Genomic DNA, 17866 nt, shown 5'->3' on the forward strand with positions numbered 1-17866 from the left:
ACTTCCTCTCTTGGGAGACATTGGTGTTTTGCTCAAGGTACTTTGTTGCTATGTAAGAAATTATGTGTTAATTTCCAGGAAAGATCAGAAAGGAAATCTATACCAGAGATTGAGTTAATTGCTTAGCCTGAACTAAAATTCAGTTTTTTAATTGTAGAACATCTGTAATATAGAAAAAGAAATACATATTTCTGTGTACCTTGCACCCTTTACCTAATCCCTCTACTCTCTTCTTCATTTCCACCATCTCATTTTGAGTGTAGAAGGGTGGCGGCAGGGAGAGATGGTAGTTCTGAGATGAGCTGCAGGGAAGAATGGTGTCACTGACACCCCTGAGTAGCTCCTTCTCTCCTCTCTTGATGGGTGTTTACTCACCCTGGCTCACCACAGAGAAACCTAGCCCTTCTCCTGGTATCTGCCCTGTCCAGGGCCAGGATGAAAACTAGTGCTGCTCAATAAATAGCCAGCTTGCAAGGCTGAGGTTTGATGTCAGGGGATCTTACAAAATGAAGTTTAAAATTCCAAAGCCAACAATTGCCCTACAATCTGTTACTCTCTTAAATAAAAAAATATGTCTCCCTATTTCCATCTCATAGGGAATTAATCTTGCTACCATTTTTTTTCTCTAATACTTCCCTGTGTAAAATAGATGGAGGAAGAACTATAATGGGACACCTGTAATGCTATGTATTTGCATGTTTCTTCATGATATGCTAAGACTGAGTGAACCCAGAGGAAAATCTGTCTCTTTACATTATAATTAAATATTATGTGTTTTATCTGTGTATGAATGGAGGGTGTATATGTGTATACACACAAATATACACACATACACTTAGGCTATATGTGTGTATATGTGATTTAGTTTATATTCCTAGCATCTGCCCAATGTTTTGTACAATGACTTACATAATAGTAGGCAGGCAGGATTATTTGTTAAATTCAAAAGACTCAGAAATTCTAGTATATGTATTTATTAGGTAATAAAGTTTTGAGAATAGATATATAAGTGTAAATATGAATATGAATACATAAAAATATACATGTTTTTAAAACCTTCAAAAACCAATGTGTTCTTGTAAGTCACAAAAGAATATTTATGGGAGTTTTAGGAAGATCTTATATTTAGTTTGTTATAATTACATGGCAGGCAATGTGCTGCTTTACTTATAGCATCTCACTTAATTTCACAATAATCCTATGAGTTTCAGCTGTGGTAGTATCCCCATTCAGTAGAAGAGAGACTGAAGCTCAAAGGGGTTAATTAAGTAACTCAGAGTCACACAGCTAGTAAGTGTAATATTAACACAGGAATATAGGTCTTCAGACATTGTCTTAAGTTCTTTTCAAGAGCAACAATGTTGTAAATGGCAGAATTTCTCATATTATTCCAAAATACCATTCTTTAAGGATCAAAAATTTATACAGTTAAGCAGAAATGAATATCCTGATAGAATAATGGGTGGCTCACAGAATAGACAAAAAGACTATGAATAGGCTCTGACAAGATAAGAGACCAGGCCTCCAAGGGTCTCAGAAGTAGATAGTTTCATCAGGGCAGCATCCCTGTAATAAATGTTCTCTGCCATTGTTCCAGTCCTAGCAACTCAGCTGAGGTTCTGAGACCCAGATCTGTGTGGCGAGAAGTGGGCAGGACATCTTAGCTGATAGTCCTAACAAACCGTACTCAAAAGAATAGGGAAGCATGTAGTTCCCAAAGCAAAATATAATACGAGAATTTAGATTGGGGATTGGATCCATTAGACCAACTTAATAAAGCCATTTTAAATCCTGATGCTGTTACCCACCAGATTAACTCCCCTTTTCTGTCTTGAGTCTTACATAAACTTGATCGTCCTGCTTTCTGTTTTCAAAAATATCTTTTTTCTTTTTTTAAGTATATTTTATTGATTATGTTGTTACAGTATCACAATTTTTCCCCTTTGCTCCCCTCTTCCCAGTACCCCCCTTCCCTCCAGCAATCCTACACTCCTTAGTTCATGTCCATGGATTGTGCATATAAATTCTTAGGCTTCACCCTTTCCTGTATTATTCATAATTTCCCTATGTCTATTTTGTACCTACCAACCAATTATGCTTCTTAATCTCTGCACCCTTCCCCCTCCCAGCTGATAACCCTCCAAATGATCCCCATACCTATGATTCTATTCCTGTTCTGGTGTGTTTAGTTGGATTTTCTTTTTATTTTTTAGATTAATTTGTTGATAGTTGTGAGTTTGTTGTCATTTTAATGTTCATAATTTTTATCTTCTTTTTCTTAAGTAAGTCCCTTTGACATTTCATATAATAATAGTTTCGTGATGATGAGTTCCTTGAGCTTTACCTTGTCTGGTAAGCACTTCATCTGCCCTTCAATTCTAAATGATAGCTCTGCTGAATAGAGTAATCTTTGTTGTAAGGCCTTGCCTTTCATCACCTTGAATACTTCTTGCCAGTCCCTTCTTGCCTGCAAAGTTTCTTTTGGGAAATCAGATGAAAGTCTTATAGGCACCCCTTTGTAGGTAATTCTCTGCTTTTATCTTGCTGCTTTTAAGATTCTCTCTTTCCTTGAACCTGTGGCATTTTAATTATGATGTGTCTTGGTGTGGTCCTCTTTGGGTCTAGCTTGTTTGGGACTCTCTGTGCTTCCTGGACTTGTATGTCTATTTCCTCTGACAAATTTGGGGAGTTTTCCTTCATTGTTTTCTCACATAAGTTTTCAATTTCTTGCTCTTCCTCTTCTCCTTCTGGCACCCCTATGGTTCAGATATTTTCACGTTTAAAGTTGTCCCAGAGGTTCCTAAGCCTCTCCTCATTTTTTTCAATTCTTGTTCCCTCATTCTGTATTGGTTGACTGTTTTTTTCCTCCTTATGTTCCAAATCATTGATTTGAACCCCAGTTTCCTTCCCTTCACCACTGGTTTTGTGTGGGTTTTTCTTTGTTTCATTTAGCATAGCTTTCACTTCTTCCCTTATGCATTTGCCATACTTAAGGATATCTGTCAAGTCTGTGAGCATCTTTAACGCCAGTGTTTTGAATTCTACATCTGTTAGGTTGGCTGTCTCCGCATTTGTTAGTTGGCTATCTCCTCATCACTTAGTTCTCCCACTGGAACCTTGATCTATACCCCGTTTTGGGCTATACTTCTCTGTCTCCTCATTTTGACAGTCTCCTGTGTTTGTTTGCCTCTGTGTCTTAGGTAGAGCTCTTGCTCCTGTTCCATTGTAAGGGGCAGAGCCTTAAGTATTCATCAGTACAGGGTGACCTGTTTCACCATGTTGTGGTGCTGTATGTGGGGAAGGGGTTTGAGAGGGAACAATGTTGCTTGCTCAGCACTCGCCCCTTTCCCAGGTACTTCTCCCACTTTTGTATGGGACTGGTGCCTCTGACTGTTTCTCTGGCCATCATTCCCAGAGCAGGTGGGTCTGTGGATGTTCTAGGACCATAGGGGCCCTTTAAACAAGCGAATTCTGCTGAGAAACTGGCACTTTCTTCCTCTGCCCCAGCCCCCACTGGTTTGCACAGTCAGAAGCAATGAGGCTTTATTTTCCCTGGTGCTGGCACTGGGCGCTCTGCGGTCTGGTCTGATGCTGGGAGCACTCCCAAGGTGTCCCTCCTGGTTTTTTAAAATGTGTGACTGTGCTTTCTGTTGACCTGCTGCTGCTGCCATTGCTGCCACCGCCACACTGCATCCTCTCAGCCCAGGCTCCGCCCCTCCTACCTGTCTGGATGAGTATTTGTTCTTTATATCTTTGTTTGCTGGACTTCCATGAAGCTCAATTTCCTAAAACTTCTGGCTGTTTCTAGTTTTGAGGTAGTAGTATTCCTTCTTAGTTGTGGAGGGAGACATGGCATGTCTGTCTAAGCCTCCATCTTGGCTGGAAGTCAAAAAAAAATATCTTTGATTAAAGTATTAAAAAGAACTGAAATAATTCCAGGCCCAAATGATACCCAACAAAAACCATCCTGTAGATGAGTTGTGTATCATTCCCTCTTTGAATGAGATTGTATATTGGATAATAATTGGTGCATCCTTATTTTCTTCATTAGAAAATCTTAAGGTATTTTTTCAAGAAGCTTAATTAAATCTGGTTTCCCTTAATTTACCATTCTGATAACCCTAAACTTAAAAAAAAATTAAATCTGTTTGAAATGACTCTTAGAAAATTCTATTGACTCAATGATTACCATTTTTTTAATTTTATTAAAATAATCAATTGAATAACCCACTCTAAAATGCTGTTGTATATTGATACACCAAAGTTTTACTCCGCACTTATATGCCACATTTATAAGTATATCTACAGATGCAATAATTCATCTTCTTCATACTATTTTAAGTATAAAAGACTCTTTGGTTCTCAAGTCCTCAGACCTCTGTCTTTCTCATCATAGTTTTCAGATATTATAAGGGATAATCTACAATTATATGTGTATTTTTTTAACTCTTCTATCAACGTATTAACTCTGTGAAAAGATACTGGTAGTAAAATAAGTTTGGGAAACCTTAAACACTTTAGCTTCCTTTTATATCAATATAGCCCAGCTCTAAGAAAGACCGCCATAAAGAGAACTCCTTAGCCCAGATTTTTTTGTTTAGACAAATTGCTTTAGATCTTTTCAATATCATACAAAATTAGTCTTCCAAGGAGCACATATTTTTGAAATCAGACTTATGGTGATATTCACTGGGTCAAAAATATTGAACTTGAATAGTCATTAACAAATTTTTTTGCTAACTTCAACAATAGCAAGCTTTAGTTCCCTTTTCATGTTTAAACATTCTTCTCTTTAGTGAAAAGGATGAAAGGGTAGCAGCTTATATTGTCCTACCATCTGTCAACTGTTAAAGCTAAACTTTCTCCCCCATTCAATGGTCCCTGTGCTGTGCCTTTCCTGATCATATTTTTATTTAATTTAGCAATTTAGGGCTCTTCACAGGTGCTTTTTCTTTACCTATGTGATAAGAAGTTTATATAGGGAGCTCAGACACTTAAATTCAAGGCTTTCCAGATCAGCTAAAGGTTACAGAGAAGGCAAAAGAAAGGTAATTAGGTTACCTATCTGTACTTGGATTTGCCATAGAAGCCAAGTCCAAGTCATTCAATTACTTCTCACATGAGTGCTTCCATGACAAATAAAATATTGGTAAACAGTGCGTAGTGTTCTCCAACCAATTTTGCTCCCAAAAGGAAAAATCCTTTCTTCACAGCTTTTTCTTTCTCTTTTAAAAATTTATGCTGTTGGTTGTATGAACTCTGTAATGTTGATGGTTATTTCAAACTTTAATAATAGCTCTCTTTTTAACATGCTGCTAAGCAACTGAAACTCGGTCTGTGTTCTTGACTTATGTGTCTTTCCTTGATTTAGAATTTTCTGTTTAAATATCACCATAGACATGTTTTCTTAAATAGAAGCTCACCAATATCATAAACAGGTATCACTGACTGGATTCATAAGTAACTTTTACCGCACAAGAAGTCGACTTTTCAAATTAGATAAGTTTCTGAAAGTAGTAACATAGCAATTATTGTATCGCTTATCTCAGACAAAAGTTCAAGTAGAACTTCAAATTTGATCAACCTCACTTTTATAGATGACTTTAGTGAATCTCTCAGTCACCTTATCTTTATACTCATTAGAACTTTTGTGGCAACTGCCAAACCAGTGTCCCTGGACTGAAAAGCAGCAAAGGAGAAGGTGGCAGTGCTGGTGAGCCTGGCAAGTACGACTCCATGGCCCGGAAGGTAAGAAGGCAGGTGGGATGTGGATAGGCTTGTAGGTGACATGCCGTGCCTTCTCTCAGATCTGTTACTGCCCTGTCCTCTAGGGTGACATAGGGCCACGGGGTCCTCCAGGAATCCCGGGCAGAGAGGGACCAAAGGTAAGGAAGTCTCTTCTTCACTCTTCTTTTTGTGACCTCCAATTTAGTGTGAGAAAAAGGAACCCTATTTTAATATACACTCCTTTTTGCAATAATATTTTGAACAACTGGTATAAAGCCATTTACAAATATCATTTATTTGTTCCCTAATTCTTCCCAAATTACATGGCCCAAGTGTCCTGAGAAGAGATATTATCATTGTTTCAAAAGATGACAAAGTGATTGAGTGTACTAGTTGAATCTGTTGTCTTTTTAGGGAAGCAAAGGCGAACGAGGCTACCCTGGGATACCTGGGGAGAAAGGCGATGAGGTAAAAGATTATTCTCTGATAATATGGTCCTATTGAATCTCTTTATGTAACTCAACAAAAGAGAGACCTTATATTTCTAGAGCTCATGTTTAATGCTAAAACAAACAAAAACAATAACTTAGGTAGGTATTTTCAAAATGTTAGCACATTTAAAATAATAATATGTTTAGGTTTATTAGCAATGGTCCAGTTTTTAAGACAAGGAAATTAAAGCACAAGGTTAATGTATCCATTACTCTGTATTTTCATGTAACAGAGGATAATTCCAACTCTCTCAAAATAAAAGCAAGGGGCTGGAGATGGGGAGATTCACTGATAAATATTCCAAGGTTGCTAGTAGAATTGAAAGAACAGTTAACAACCAGCCCTAGAGATAAGAATTGCCCCCCAATTTCAGCAGGACTTCCTTGGGACCCTGTTATAACATGACTCAACTTCAGTGACTTTGGTTTGCCAGTGTCTCTGCTCAACTTCCAAACTCTTGGAAGAAAAGGATCTGATTAGACTAGCTTAAATCAGCTGCCCACGCCTGGACTAAGGTTTGAAGTCAAATGTGTTTTTGAGACAATGGTATAATTCTCTGACTCTAAGCCATAGTGATGCTCAGAATATCATTCTTTTCCTGCATAATTCACATTAACTCTTAGAAAAGCCAATTAGGATGATGAATTGTTGTTAGTTTAAACAGTTTTGATACTAATAATTCTTAATGAAGGTAAGTAAGCCATCTGGCATATATTAACCTTGATATTAGTGCAGAAAATCATAATGATATGAAATAAATCTAGTTTTTGAGTTGGAGTTATATTTCACATTATAAATTATTATCATGTGTTATTGTTTTTCATTAATATTGCTTATATTCTAGAAAACTGGAAATTGGCCCTAGTTTTTTTTTTTTTTCTGAGTTAAAAATATAAAGAACAAAGAAATATAATATTTATATTTATTTATTCATAAATAAAACTGTAAAAGCATTTTATTTTCAAAATAATTAAAGAGTTGTTGAGCTTTTGTCTTCGTGGCTCCACAGAAAGTTTCACTGAAGTACAAGCACAGTATCTGATTCAAATAGTCCAACAGCTTTTAACTGCCTAGATTCAAGTGGTAGGCTTTAAAGGCAATTGAGAAGCTAATAACAAAAGACCAAGAAATTATTGGAATTCAGGCTTTTAATAAGTAACTCTAAATGAAATTTATTAGAAGTTAACTTCTATTGATTTAATGGGATACCTTATTTTCTTGGTGAACCAAAATTTATTATTTATTATTTCTCTACTATTTTAGTGTGTTCTTTCTTAAGTACAGCTTACGGATTCTTTAACACAGAGTACACAAAATTTTGCACAAGACTCTTATTACATAAGGAATTCCAGCAGGTTGAGAAGGAGATTCTTTTCAGTTCTTTCTTCACATCACACAAATGATATGAATAAACCTGAAGGAACATACTGGCTCAGCTGGACCATTTCAGGGGAAATGCAGCAATGCAACATTTGCCTCTCAGACAGATGGTAAATAGTAAATATCATCTTGTCTTCTATGTGGATTCATATACTACCTGAAATTATAATTTGTCAACTAAACTGAATGAAACTGACCAAGACTATATGCATTTCCAACTGTCTAACACACTATACTATTTTAATATGTACACAATATCTAATCCTACCAAATCTCCAATGTCTGTTATACTCTTAGTAGAAGAGATAAAGAGGGTTACCCCATCTCTTTGAGAACTTCTAATTGTTACATCTTCAATTTAATCCATCTGGGAACTTAGAGTTGTGGCCTGTTTATTGCTCTTATAAAATTGACCTTATTTTCTATGTCTTTGCAGAAGTTTTACAACTTAGGGTAGCAACTTATAAGTGACTAATAGAACATACCTCTTACAGAGTAAATTCTTGCTCAGAAGGCAGGCCTTCCTATAATATTTCAGGATAATAATTAAAGTAGGACATGAAAATATTGTCAGTCATAGATTATCACAATAAATAAATAAATATTCTTGATAGCAAATGAGCTAAGACTTGCAAAACCAAAATATCAGAGCAGGGAAAGAACTTAGTGGTCCCTAAATACCTATGCAATAAATTTTAATTTGGCATTATATGTGAAATTGACTGTATTACTCTTTACTATATATTTGTCTTCTTTAATGACTATCTTGTCTTTTACAATTATCTTATTGCCCTTTAGGCCTCCATAGTAACTTTTGCCCTTACTACAAAATTTCAGCTTGTTCAGAAAAAGACTGCTGAGAATGATTTTTTAAATTTATGTACTGAGGTTTATTTTAAAGTTTAATGTGGTCATCAAAGGTTAATGAATCCCAAGTTTATAAATTAGACTACCTAAAGTTTCACTTAGCATCTCCACACTGATTCAGTGTTGAAACTAAAAGTAGCAAAAAAAAAAAAAAAAAAAAAGAATACATATGTATGCATATTTTATACATTTATATATAGAGATAATTTTATGAAGATGTGGGTATTTTGAGATAAGACAGTTTGTGATATAACATTTATAATCTCCAGTTATTTAGAAGTGCCGTTTCCAAAGGAAATTTGTTTTCTTTCCACTTATACACCTGTAAACAAGTTAATGATGGGGGAAAGAAAAGAGCCAATACACTGAGCTAATGAATACCATTCACACCGGTCCATGCGTATGTGCATGCACACACACACTCACAAATAGCATTGCCAGTGAGGATGATATCATCTTGAAGAAAGAATATGTCCATATCCTTTTTTAAATTTTTTTATTTCCATCACCATTTATCACCCCTCCTATACTCTCTTCCACCTCCTTCCACCCCTCTTCTCCCCCCACAGCAACCACACTGTTGTTTTTTAATGATGGCCAAAGGGTGATTTTAAAGTGCAAGGTAGACCAATGGATTTGCTTTAATAAAATAAAAGATATTGCATTAATTTTCATGACTTCACCTTTATTCAGCTCATAATCAAATCTTTGTGGCTGAAAGCTATTTTGAGATATGAATCTATGGGGGTATTGTCTCTTTATTTCCCCTTGTCCTACCTCCCCTTCAAGCATGAAGTTGGGATCATTGCCTCAAAGGAGGTATGCAGCAGAAGGGAAAGCAGAAATAGCCCACAAGTCTCCTTGGTTTTTTGCCCACAAGTCTCCTTGGTTTTTGCATTACCAAAGTGTAAGCCCTTAGGAAAACTTAAAGGGGAAGTTAAAAGGAAGGGAGATTCCTGGCTGGTGTTTTCAGTGAGTTGAGTGCCAGCCTGTGGACTGACTGGTCAACAGTTCAATTCCCAGTCAGTGCACATGCCTGGCTTGAGGGCCAGGTCCCCAGTTGGGCCAATGCAAGAGGCAACTGATTCATGTTTCTCTCCCTCTGTTAAAAATAATAATAAAATATATATTTTTTTTATAATAAGAGAATTCCCAGGCATAAACGACACATCTCATTCTTCAACTGAACTCTACGTAAGATTTCACCCAAGACTCTTATTACATGAGGAATTTCAGCACCTTTAAGGAGATTCTTTTCAGTGTTTACTCACATCATACCACGTGAAAATACCTGAAGTAAAACATGATCCCATTTTACATTAGGCAGACAGACCTGTGAGAGCTTGGTCTGTGGACCCATTTATGCAAAGAATCTTGCTTGATCTTATAGAATCTTGGCCCTGTAGAACTTCCATAAATAAATGTGCAGTAATTTGACTAATGTCACCTCACCTAATATTTATAATGTGTATAAAAATACATATTGCATCACAGTAAAAGGTAAATGAATTTATTACAACAATGAATAATTTGGCAAAAAAAAAAATCAATCAGTGAAGAAAATTAAATCCTGAAAGAGTGAAACCATTTAATCTAGAATTTTATGCATCATGTGCATAAAATTACATTTTCCTAATTTTAGAAGTCATCTAAGTTTATTATAGAAAATTTGGGACATACACAGAAACACTAGAAAAAAAAAAATAGAAGTTATTTCTGGTTTCAATGCCCAGGAAGAACTGTTGGTAATAGTGGTATAATCCACAACTCCTTCTCCACAATTCCAAAGCTCAAAAGCCTCTGAAAACCCTGGAAATTTTTTCCAAGTTTGCAGCAAATTCATTTGGCAGCAAAATCTGACTTGAACTCAAGTAGAACTAGGCTATTTAACCCTCTTAGTGAGCATACCATATGTTTTGCTACAGAAATATTCGTGTGTTTATTAAAGGATGCTGCCTCAGATACCATTGGAAGTGTTATATAATATCCATTATGAGCACTGGGTTACCTTTTTTTTTTTAATCTGAAAATTCAGAACTTTGAAACACATCTGACACTAAAGTTTCCAGATAAAGCAAAATAAACTTCTATTTATTGTTCTCATATTTTATAAAGTGCATTTATAATTTTTTAATAATTTGGACCCTACTCTATGTAACATTTTGCAATTTTTATTTTTCCATGTTATCCAATGGTTTGCCTAAATATGATTTTAATAGTTGCAAAATTTTTGTATTACTGATTTTATGTAACTTAATTAACTAATATTTTTGTTGTTGACATACTTGGTAAAGGAACAAAATTAGTTACCCAAGCAACCAGTTGATCTTGCCATTCCTTCCTTGAATATATAAATGTATCAGCACCTTCAACCCTATCCAGTATAATTAGCATTATTTCACAAATCCAAAGAGACGAGGAAGGGGATACCCATTCAATTTTATGCTTAAGCTATTAAAGAGTTCCAAATTTAAATTCACCAATAGGCCAAATTTCTTCTTATAATGAACTGGCCAGCTAAACTAAATATTATATCATAAAATATACTCCATTTTTCCATTAGCTGAACGAAGCATTAGTGTAATTGTGTATTTCTTTGATGGCGTTCTGCCAATCTGAAATGTGTATTTCTGTGCTTTACAGTGCCTGATTCTCAGTGATGCTATTGTTGATGGGTGGCTCTGGGAGATCAGAAATGCTCCATGAATCACCAAACACATTAAATTATGTTTGTTACAGATTCCACACCACAGAGTTTAAGCTCTCCATTCTTACTCTCTGAAAACGGGTATTTGTAATACGGCTTATATCATGTGTTTCAAGTAGCCAACGTAGATGGTTAATTCTCAATAGTCAAAATATTTGATGAACTATGACTTATTTTCAATGATATTATAGATTTTATGGTAGAAACTATCTCTTCTAGGGTCTTCAAGGAATTCCAGGAATTCCAGGTGATCCAGGCCCAATTGGACCCCCTGTAAGTATTTGCTAAAACTATTCTGCTCAGAGTTCATACCTGCTGTAATGATGAAAGGTGAACTAATATTTCTCATTGTATTTTGTTCTCTGCGCTTCAATGTAGATTAAACAGCTGCTGCCTAGAAAAGTAGCATCCACCATCTCAGATTTTCATTTAGTATTACTTGAGTTTGCTCAGGGCTATGGAGATTTGTCATCAGAATTCTGCCAGACCAGAAATCAGTCTGTAATTAAACTAGTCTATTTAAGTAGAAGTTAGATATAAAAGAACATTCCATTTTTTAGTTGTAATTTTTTAGCATTTACTTTTGGAAGAGATATTTATATCATTATACCCTTACATTCTTAAGCACCGTAAACAAAGAATTTATTTTCTACAGGGAAAAAAAATGGGTCAGGGATCATCATATTCAATTTATTTTTATTCCTTTTTATGAATTAAAATGCTCTCTCCTTTACTCAGTACCTTTTTCACTTCCCCTCAGACACAACATAATGGCCTTTGTGTCTTTGGTTATACTGTTTTCCTAGAACAGAATCTCTTTTCCTTTTCCACTTGTTAAATACTGTCTCTCATAAAGTAAGGCTCAAGTCTAGTGTTGCCAGGTAAAATACAGAATATGCAGTTAAATTTGAATTTCATATGAACAATTATTTTAGAATGTTTGTCCTAAATATTGTATTTTTATTTGCTAAATATAGCAACCCTACTCAAGTCTTAACTTCTCCAACTGTTCTCTTCTTAGAGTTCCTGTGCAAATGGTATTTACCACACAAGGAGGAATGTAATCATGTTCCTTAATGTTTGAATCATGGATTTGCCATAATTGAAATTCTATCATTTATGCTTTCCCCACAGTTAGGTAGAAAAAACCTGGCTTTAAATTGTAGACTAAAATTAAAAGTTAAGAGAAAGAATTGTGAAAGGAGCTATGAAAATTACAACTAACTCCATCTCAAAAAAAGAAATAGAATTAAATTTTATTTTCCATTGGTAAAATGCAGATTGCATGACTCACTGTGCACACTGTTAATTCTGCTGCATCTTGAAGTATGTAAAATGTTGATCGCTACCAAAATTATAACTCATTTAGGAGGGAATAATGTTATGTAAATTGCCGTTTAAACAGCAAGGCTAAATTCTTAAATGTATCAAAAGGTTCCAATTAAGGTCATTAAATGTGGTTGGCCAAGGTGAAAAGCAACCACAAATACAGATCTTACCCTTGCAAGGGCTTATCAGCGGGATACAGCTGCTGTATCAGCCTGCAGAAATGCAAGCTTGTAGTACTGATTTAATTAGAATTAAATGACCTTCAAAATGTATCAGTTTTAGACCAATTTTCAATACCCTTTGGCCACTAGTTGTTTTTGGAACAAACTTAGTTTTGTGTTTTGCAGGGCTTATTGGGAAGAACTGGACATCCTGGCCCCTCCGGCGCAAAGGGTGACAAGGTACAGAGGAAAAGCCTCAGTGTTTGAAGTGGGGCTGGGAAGGGCAGCGCTAGACCTCTTACAGTGAGATGGGTCGCATCCAGCGAAGCCTGGGAGGAGAGTGATGTCAGGGAGTAGCTCTTCTGATAGTGGAAGGACCTACAGGAGGTATGTTCCTAGAGGAAAGGCTGAATAGAGCGCTGGTGCTATAGAGCATTAGCCCAAGCTGCACTCAGGGTCCAGGGCACACAGCTCTGTGGAAGGATGGTGGGGGAGAAGCCTCCTGAAGAGGCGCAATAAGGTGGGCTGTAGAGGCAGTTCCAGACGTGGGGTCCAGACTTCAGAGGACAGGCTGCTGGTCAGGACCAGGATTCCAGCAACCGCAGGACTTGCTGAGAGAATTGGGAAGTTCTGTTGTGTGAGGGTCACAGGGGAAATCTACTAAGGAACCAGGACAACTCACTCCTCATGTTCGCTGATTGAACAAGTGCGTTGCTGTGGTCAGAAGGGAGGAGCAGCAATACAGGAAGCAGACAGGAAGGCCACCGGGCTTCATAAGTTTACTTGATTTAAGATTTAAATTGACCCCACAATATGAATTCAAACAGAGCCACCAAATGAGTGAAATAAGATTAGCTATTCAGATTAGGGAAGTGAGAATCGGAAGTCCACCAGACACACAAGTGGCTTCTTTCCCAACATGACCAAAACGGGCAAAATGGCATGAAGAAACAAAGGAATCCAGAAGAATTTGAAAGGAAACAATGTGCTTATTCTAGATCTTCTCAACACATATTTTTCTGAGAGTATTCCAGGGAGCTTATCCAACCCCGCCAGTTTTGTTCTCTATGGAAATTATTCAGTCAGAGAGTTGCCTTTTGAAGTTGATGGGAATTCCAGACTGAGATGAGCTTTGGGGCACAATCAAGAATGAAAATATGACTTCTACTTGTGCCAGAAAAAAAAGTCTTTTCAATAGGCACACATTTTTCCTTGTTTGTTGTCCTCCCCTAATTCATGGGAATGATGACATAATTCTCCAGAGGGCTCTGCCAATAGTCAGCCGAGTGTAACATGTCTTAGAGAGATAGCCACCATCAAAGCAGTTTGGGAAAAAATACAATACACTCATTGTCACCCATCCTCAGTCAGATACATTGCAAGAAAAACTTGATGGTGTATTTTTATTGATAAATATACAAACAAGATGTTTTTAAGATACTTTATTTTTAAAATGGGGAGATGGGAATGAAATTCTTTCTTAAGTTTGTGGAAATGGACTGAAATCCCTACAAGTTCTTGGGCATGTTAAGTAGGAATTTTACTCTCTAAATGCTTTTATAATTAACCATTTCTTGCCATTGCTCCTCCTATTGAGGGACTTAAAAGATTCTAAAAAATAAGTTACAGAAAGAACTTATTAAAGGAACCAAAGGGACTGTAATACTTCTGCTTATTAAGGCTCAATAAGCATTCTGTATATTATAAAAACAAAAGTGAAACCCATTTTTCAAGTTTCAACTTGAATTCATTTTTCACAGATTCTATTTTCAGTCTGCTTCTCCTGTAAGCAGAATGTCTGAGGCTGTTTAAATTGTATGGAACATTTTCCTTAAACAGTGTTGAACCATGGTCTCTTCTGTTCAGTGGGAGTGGCCTGACGTGGTTATAAATTCAAATACTGACCTCAGAAGTGAAAGAAATTTCTCTTTGTGTAGACACAAAACAGGTTGTGATTTTCTACTTTGATCAAATTATGCAGTTGACCCTACTGGTTCCCAAAAGATGAAGGTGTGGAGGTGAGGCTAAGGTGAGGGGCCGACCTGAAGAGTCATATCTCATAGCCTGTCTCCCACTTGCGGGAAGCCCACTCTGTACCTCAACAGGGGAAAGTTGCCCCTGCTGCACTTGAAGTCCAGGACACAAGCCCCTGAGTGTCTGGCTCCATCTAAAAATAAACTTCATCCCTGGGGCACCCACAGTAAGAACTGGAATGGGTGTGGGAAAGGCATTTACCTTTTCTGGGGTCTAGAATTGTATTTCCCCAGGTGAGAGAGGAAAGCCAAGCTAAATAAGACTGCAAGGCTGAAGCAAAATGACAGCCCATATCGATTTCAGAATACAGCTCTCAGAGAAAATACAAACTGGTTCATAAACCTAAGCTAGAAATGTCTAAATCATTGATTTTTGGTCCCAATATCTCTTGCAGGGCAGTGAGGGACCTCCTGGGAGACCGGGACCACCTGGACCACCTGTGAGTTGTTTCAGGTTTAAAATTTAAATTCATGTGTGTCTCCTTAAGACTTTTATATCTCAGAGGTCAGACTACATGTAGATGTTCTCAAGGATAAAAGGCCATCTGAGTTTGATGTATAAATGTAAATGTTAGCCAGTGCAGCTTTGGGGAGACCGGATTTTTCCCTTTAACTGGGCTCCAGAGTGAAGTGCTCCAACTGGCATACTGCAGGCCTCCTTCCTGTGTACTCAGGAGACCTGGGTATGCATCCAGACTTTCCATTTCCTGCCTGGGGGACCCTGGGAAGGTCGTTAAATCTCAGTGAGCCTCAGTCACAGAAAACAGATGGGCTTTAAAAAGAGACCCCTTCCAGCAATGTGAGTTGGTTCAAAATGTGGTATTGTGTTGTATGTATTCATTACCGTCCATGATGTCTGAGATGCAAGGAAATTCTATTTATATAGCACCTAGTGAATAAAATGTACAAGCGCCATCGATGTTTTTATGCTCTTGATTGAGACAGATGTGCCCTTTGTCAGGGAGACCGTGGAGAGAAGAGGTACCTCTCTCTGTAGCAAGTCTGCCCTCATGTGGGACCATGCTCAAATCGCAGCCGAACTTTGGGCCAGGAAAAGGCTCCTTCCACACTACCGTGTAGGAATAGTGTAGGGAGCCATCCTCAGTAAAGAAGGGTCAGGATTCCTCTGTGACTTTATGTTTATGAAGAGCACAAAGATATTTTAATACTCTTCATGCACATGCAGGCTTTGCACACATAAATAAAGGGATTTGTAGTCAGTTTTCCTAAACCTGGTGCAGAAAGCTTTTGGGGCTCAAATCCTAAAATATACTCCTGCCCCAGTGAAATGAACAGCAAAACATAACCTGAACTCATGAAAGATGCTTACATTTTACAATGGGCTTAGGAAATCTTCTTCTTCCCCCTGAATTCTCCAAAACAATTTATTCTTCAGGGCAGATTAATTGTCTTTAGTGGGGAAACCTCTCCGCTTTTGGGAATGGAATCTCAAACAAAATTATCCTTCACCTTTCCAGGACTTAGTAAACTAAAATGTAGTAGGCATTCATCAATTATCAAATGAATGAGTGAAATAACAAAGGAATAAATGAAGGGAGCATTTTTTCTTCCATCACCCGTGTTTGACGACGCACACAATGTTCGCTGAGCACCACTGGCCACCATGGCCCTCACACAGTGGAATGGTGGCTTCTTCAACTTGGCACCTGAAATGTGGAAATCACAAATCCACACTCGTAGATTATTGATTGTATGAAACTTTCTTTAAAAAAATGATAAAAGACCCCCGAATTTTCATATGCCAAAATGTATATTTTTTAAAGATCTTACATTAGTTCTCTTTAAAGTGTTAGTTACTCCGGGACTTTCCATTCACAGGCCAATTTTATCAGGAAGTTCTTGTTCCCTATTGTTCTAAAGAATATGTTTATGTAGAAATGTGCACAGAAGGTTGTGAGTAACATCATCTCCCCCATTTAACCTTGATTTTCTATTTAGTATGAAGAGACTGTGGAAAAAAATTACTTCTCAGTAGCCAAATTGTTCCCTGTTCACATCTTCATCAGCAGTACTGCGTTACAGCCTGCAGGTCAGCGGGCTGTAAACAGTTAGCATAAATTGGTAATTCAGAAACTGAATTTTAATGCACAAATAATATTTTCCTCTGAATGCATTAGTGTCTCATCTGTCAAACCTGAACATGAATCACACCCCTGCTGGCTGTGCCTGTGTGCTGCAGGTGTAGTTCACACTCCTTTTCATTCGTTTCTCTATATTTGCTTTCGGAAAGCCAAAAATAGAAACATTATATTATTTTACTTATAGTGTTAAATTCATTTTCTAAAATAGAATAGGAAAAATATCTTTTTGTGAAAAGATAAAAGGTAGAGATGCTAGCTATTAACTTAAAAGAATAATTCTGTATCTCATTTCTTTCCTAAGGGTGTCCCTTTCGGTGAAGGAAATGGAATGAGCAGTTTATATAAAATCCAGGTATTTACTTTTATAATTAAATGAAATAAGTATCAGTTATGGATTAATGTAATTCTTATCATCTTTTCCTTTTTCTTTTTGAAGGGAGGTGTGAATGTTCCCAGTTATCCAGGACCCCCCGGCCCTCCTGTGAGTACAATTGTTTATCACCAAGCTGAACAACCACAATTAAAACAAAACAAACAAAACTGCTAAGTTCACACACAGACACAAAATAACCAAAATGTTATGCTGGAGGAAATAATTAAACCAATTATAATAAAATTTAAATGATGTACACAGCCAAAATAATGAAAAAATAGTGTTATATGTAGCTGTGTCACTTTTTGCTTGAAAAATCTAAGTACTAATAACATACAATAAGGAAGAAAAAAACAAAGAAAATCTAAGAGCTAAATCAATTTCCAAGCAATCACTGCCATGGCATTTCCTTCAAGTTATGTTTCTTCATCTTATTCTTCAAATCTAAACTGTAGCAAAACAAAACTTGAAGATATTTTTATGTGCATTAATGCAAATCAGACAAAAATGCTTCATATTCTGTAGTTTTGCTTCCATCGTTATTTTTAAAATGACTCCCGTTTTTTTCCTTGTAGGGCCCCAAAGGTGACCCCGGACCAGTGGTATGTATATCACATGTTTTGTGTCATCTAGAAAATAAATCTTTATTACAATGTGAAAGAAGAGCACCAGGCAGAGATGCACTGCCGTCTTAG

General features: G+C 36.8%; 1 protein-coding gene across 1 annotated transcript; it reads left to right on the forward strand.

The window, feature by feature from the left end:
• LOC150007280 (uncharacterized) lies at positions 1-17866 on the forward strand. The gene is made up of 10 exons (XM_090280808.1): positions 1-37; positions 5644-5748; positions 5832-5885; positions 6142-6195; positions 11393-11446; positions 12850-12903; positions 15092-15136; positions 17100-17150; positions 17235-17279; positions 17747-17866. Exons 2-10 carry the CDS (start codon positions 5737-5739, stop codon positions 17864-17866), a joined length of 489 nt encoding a protein of 162 aa, XP_090136934.1. The 5' UTR covers positions 1-37; positions 5644-5736.

The sequence above is a fragment of the Furipterus horrens genome, unplaced genomic scaffold (genome assembly GCF_987537825.1).
Source record: "Furipterus horrens unplaced genomic scaffold, mFurHor1.1.pri manual_scaffold_6, whole genome shotgun sequence".
NCBI lineage: Eukaryota > Metazoa > Chordata > Mammalia > Chiroptera > Furipteridae > Furipterus > Furipterus horrens.

Excerpts from the sequence above, each read along its gene's own strand:
- LOC150007280 (XM_090280808.1), top strand. Across the intron at positions 5,886-6,141 it reads CGGGCAGAGAGGGACCAAAG|GGAAGCAAAGGCGAACGAGG; the intron begins GTAAGGAAGTCT and ends TTGTCTTTTTAG. Across the intron at positions 12,904-15,091 it reads CCGGCGCAAAGGGTGACAAG|GGCAGTGAGGGACCTCCTGG; the intron begins GTACAGAGGAAA and ends TATCTCTTGCAG.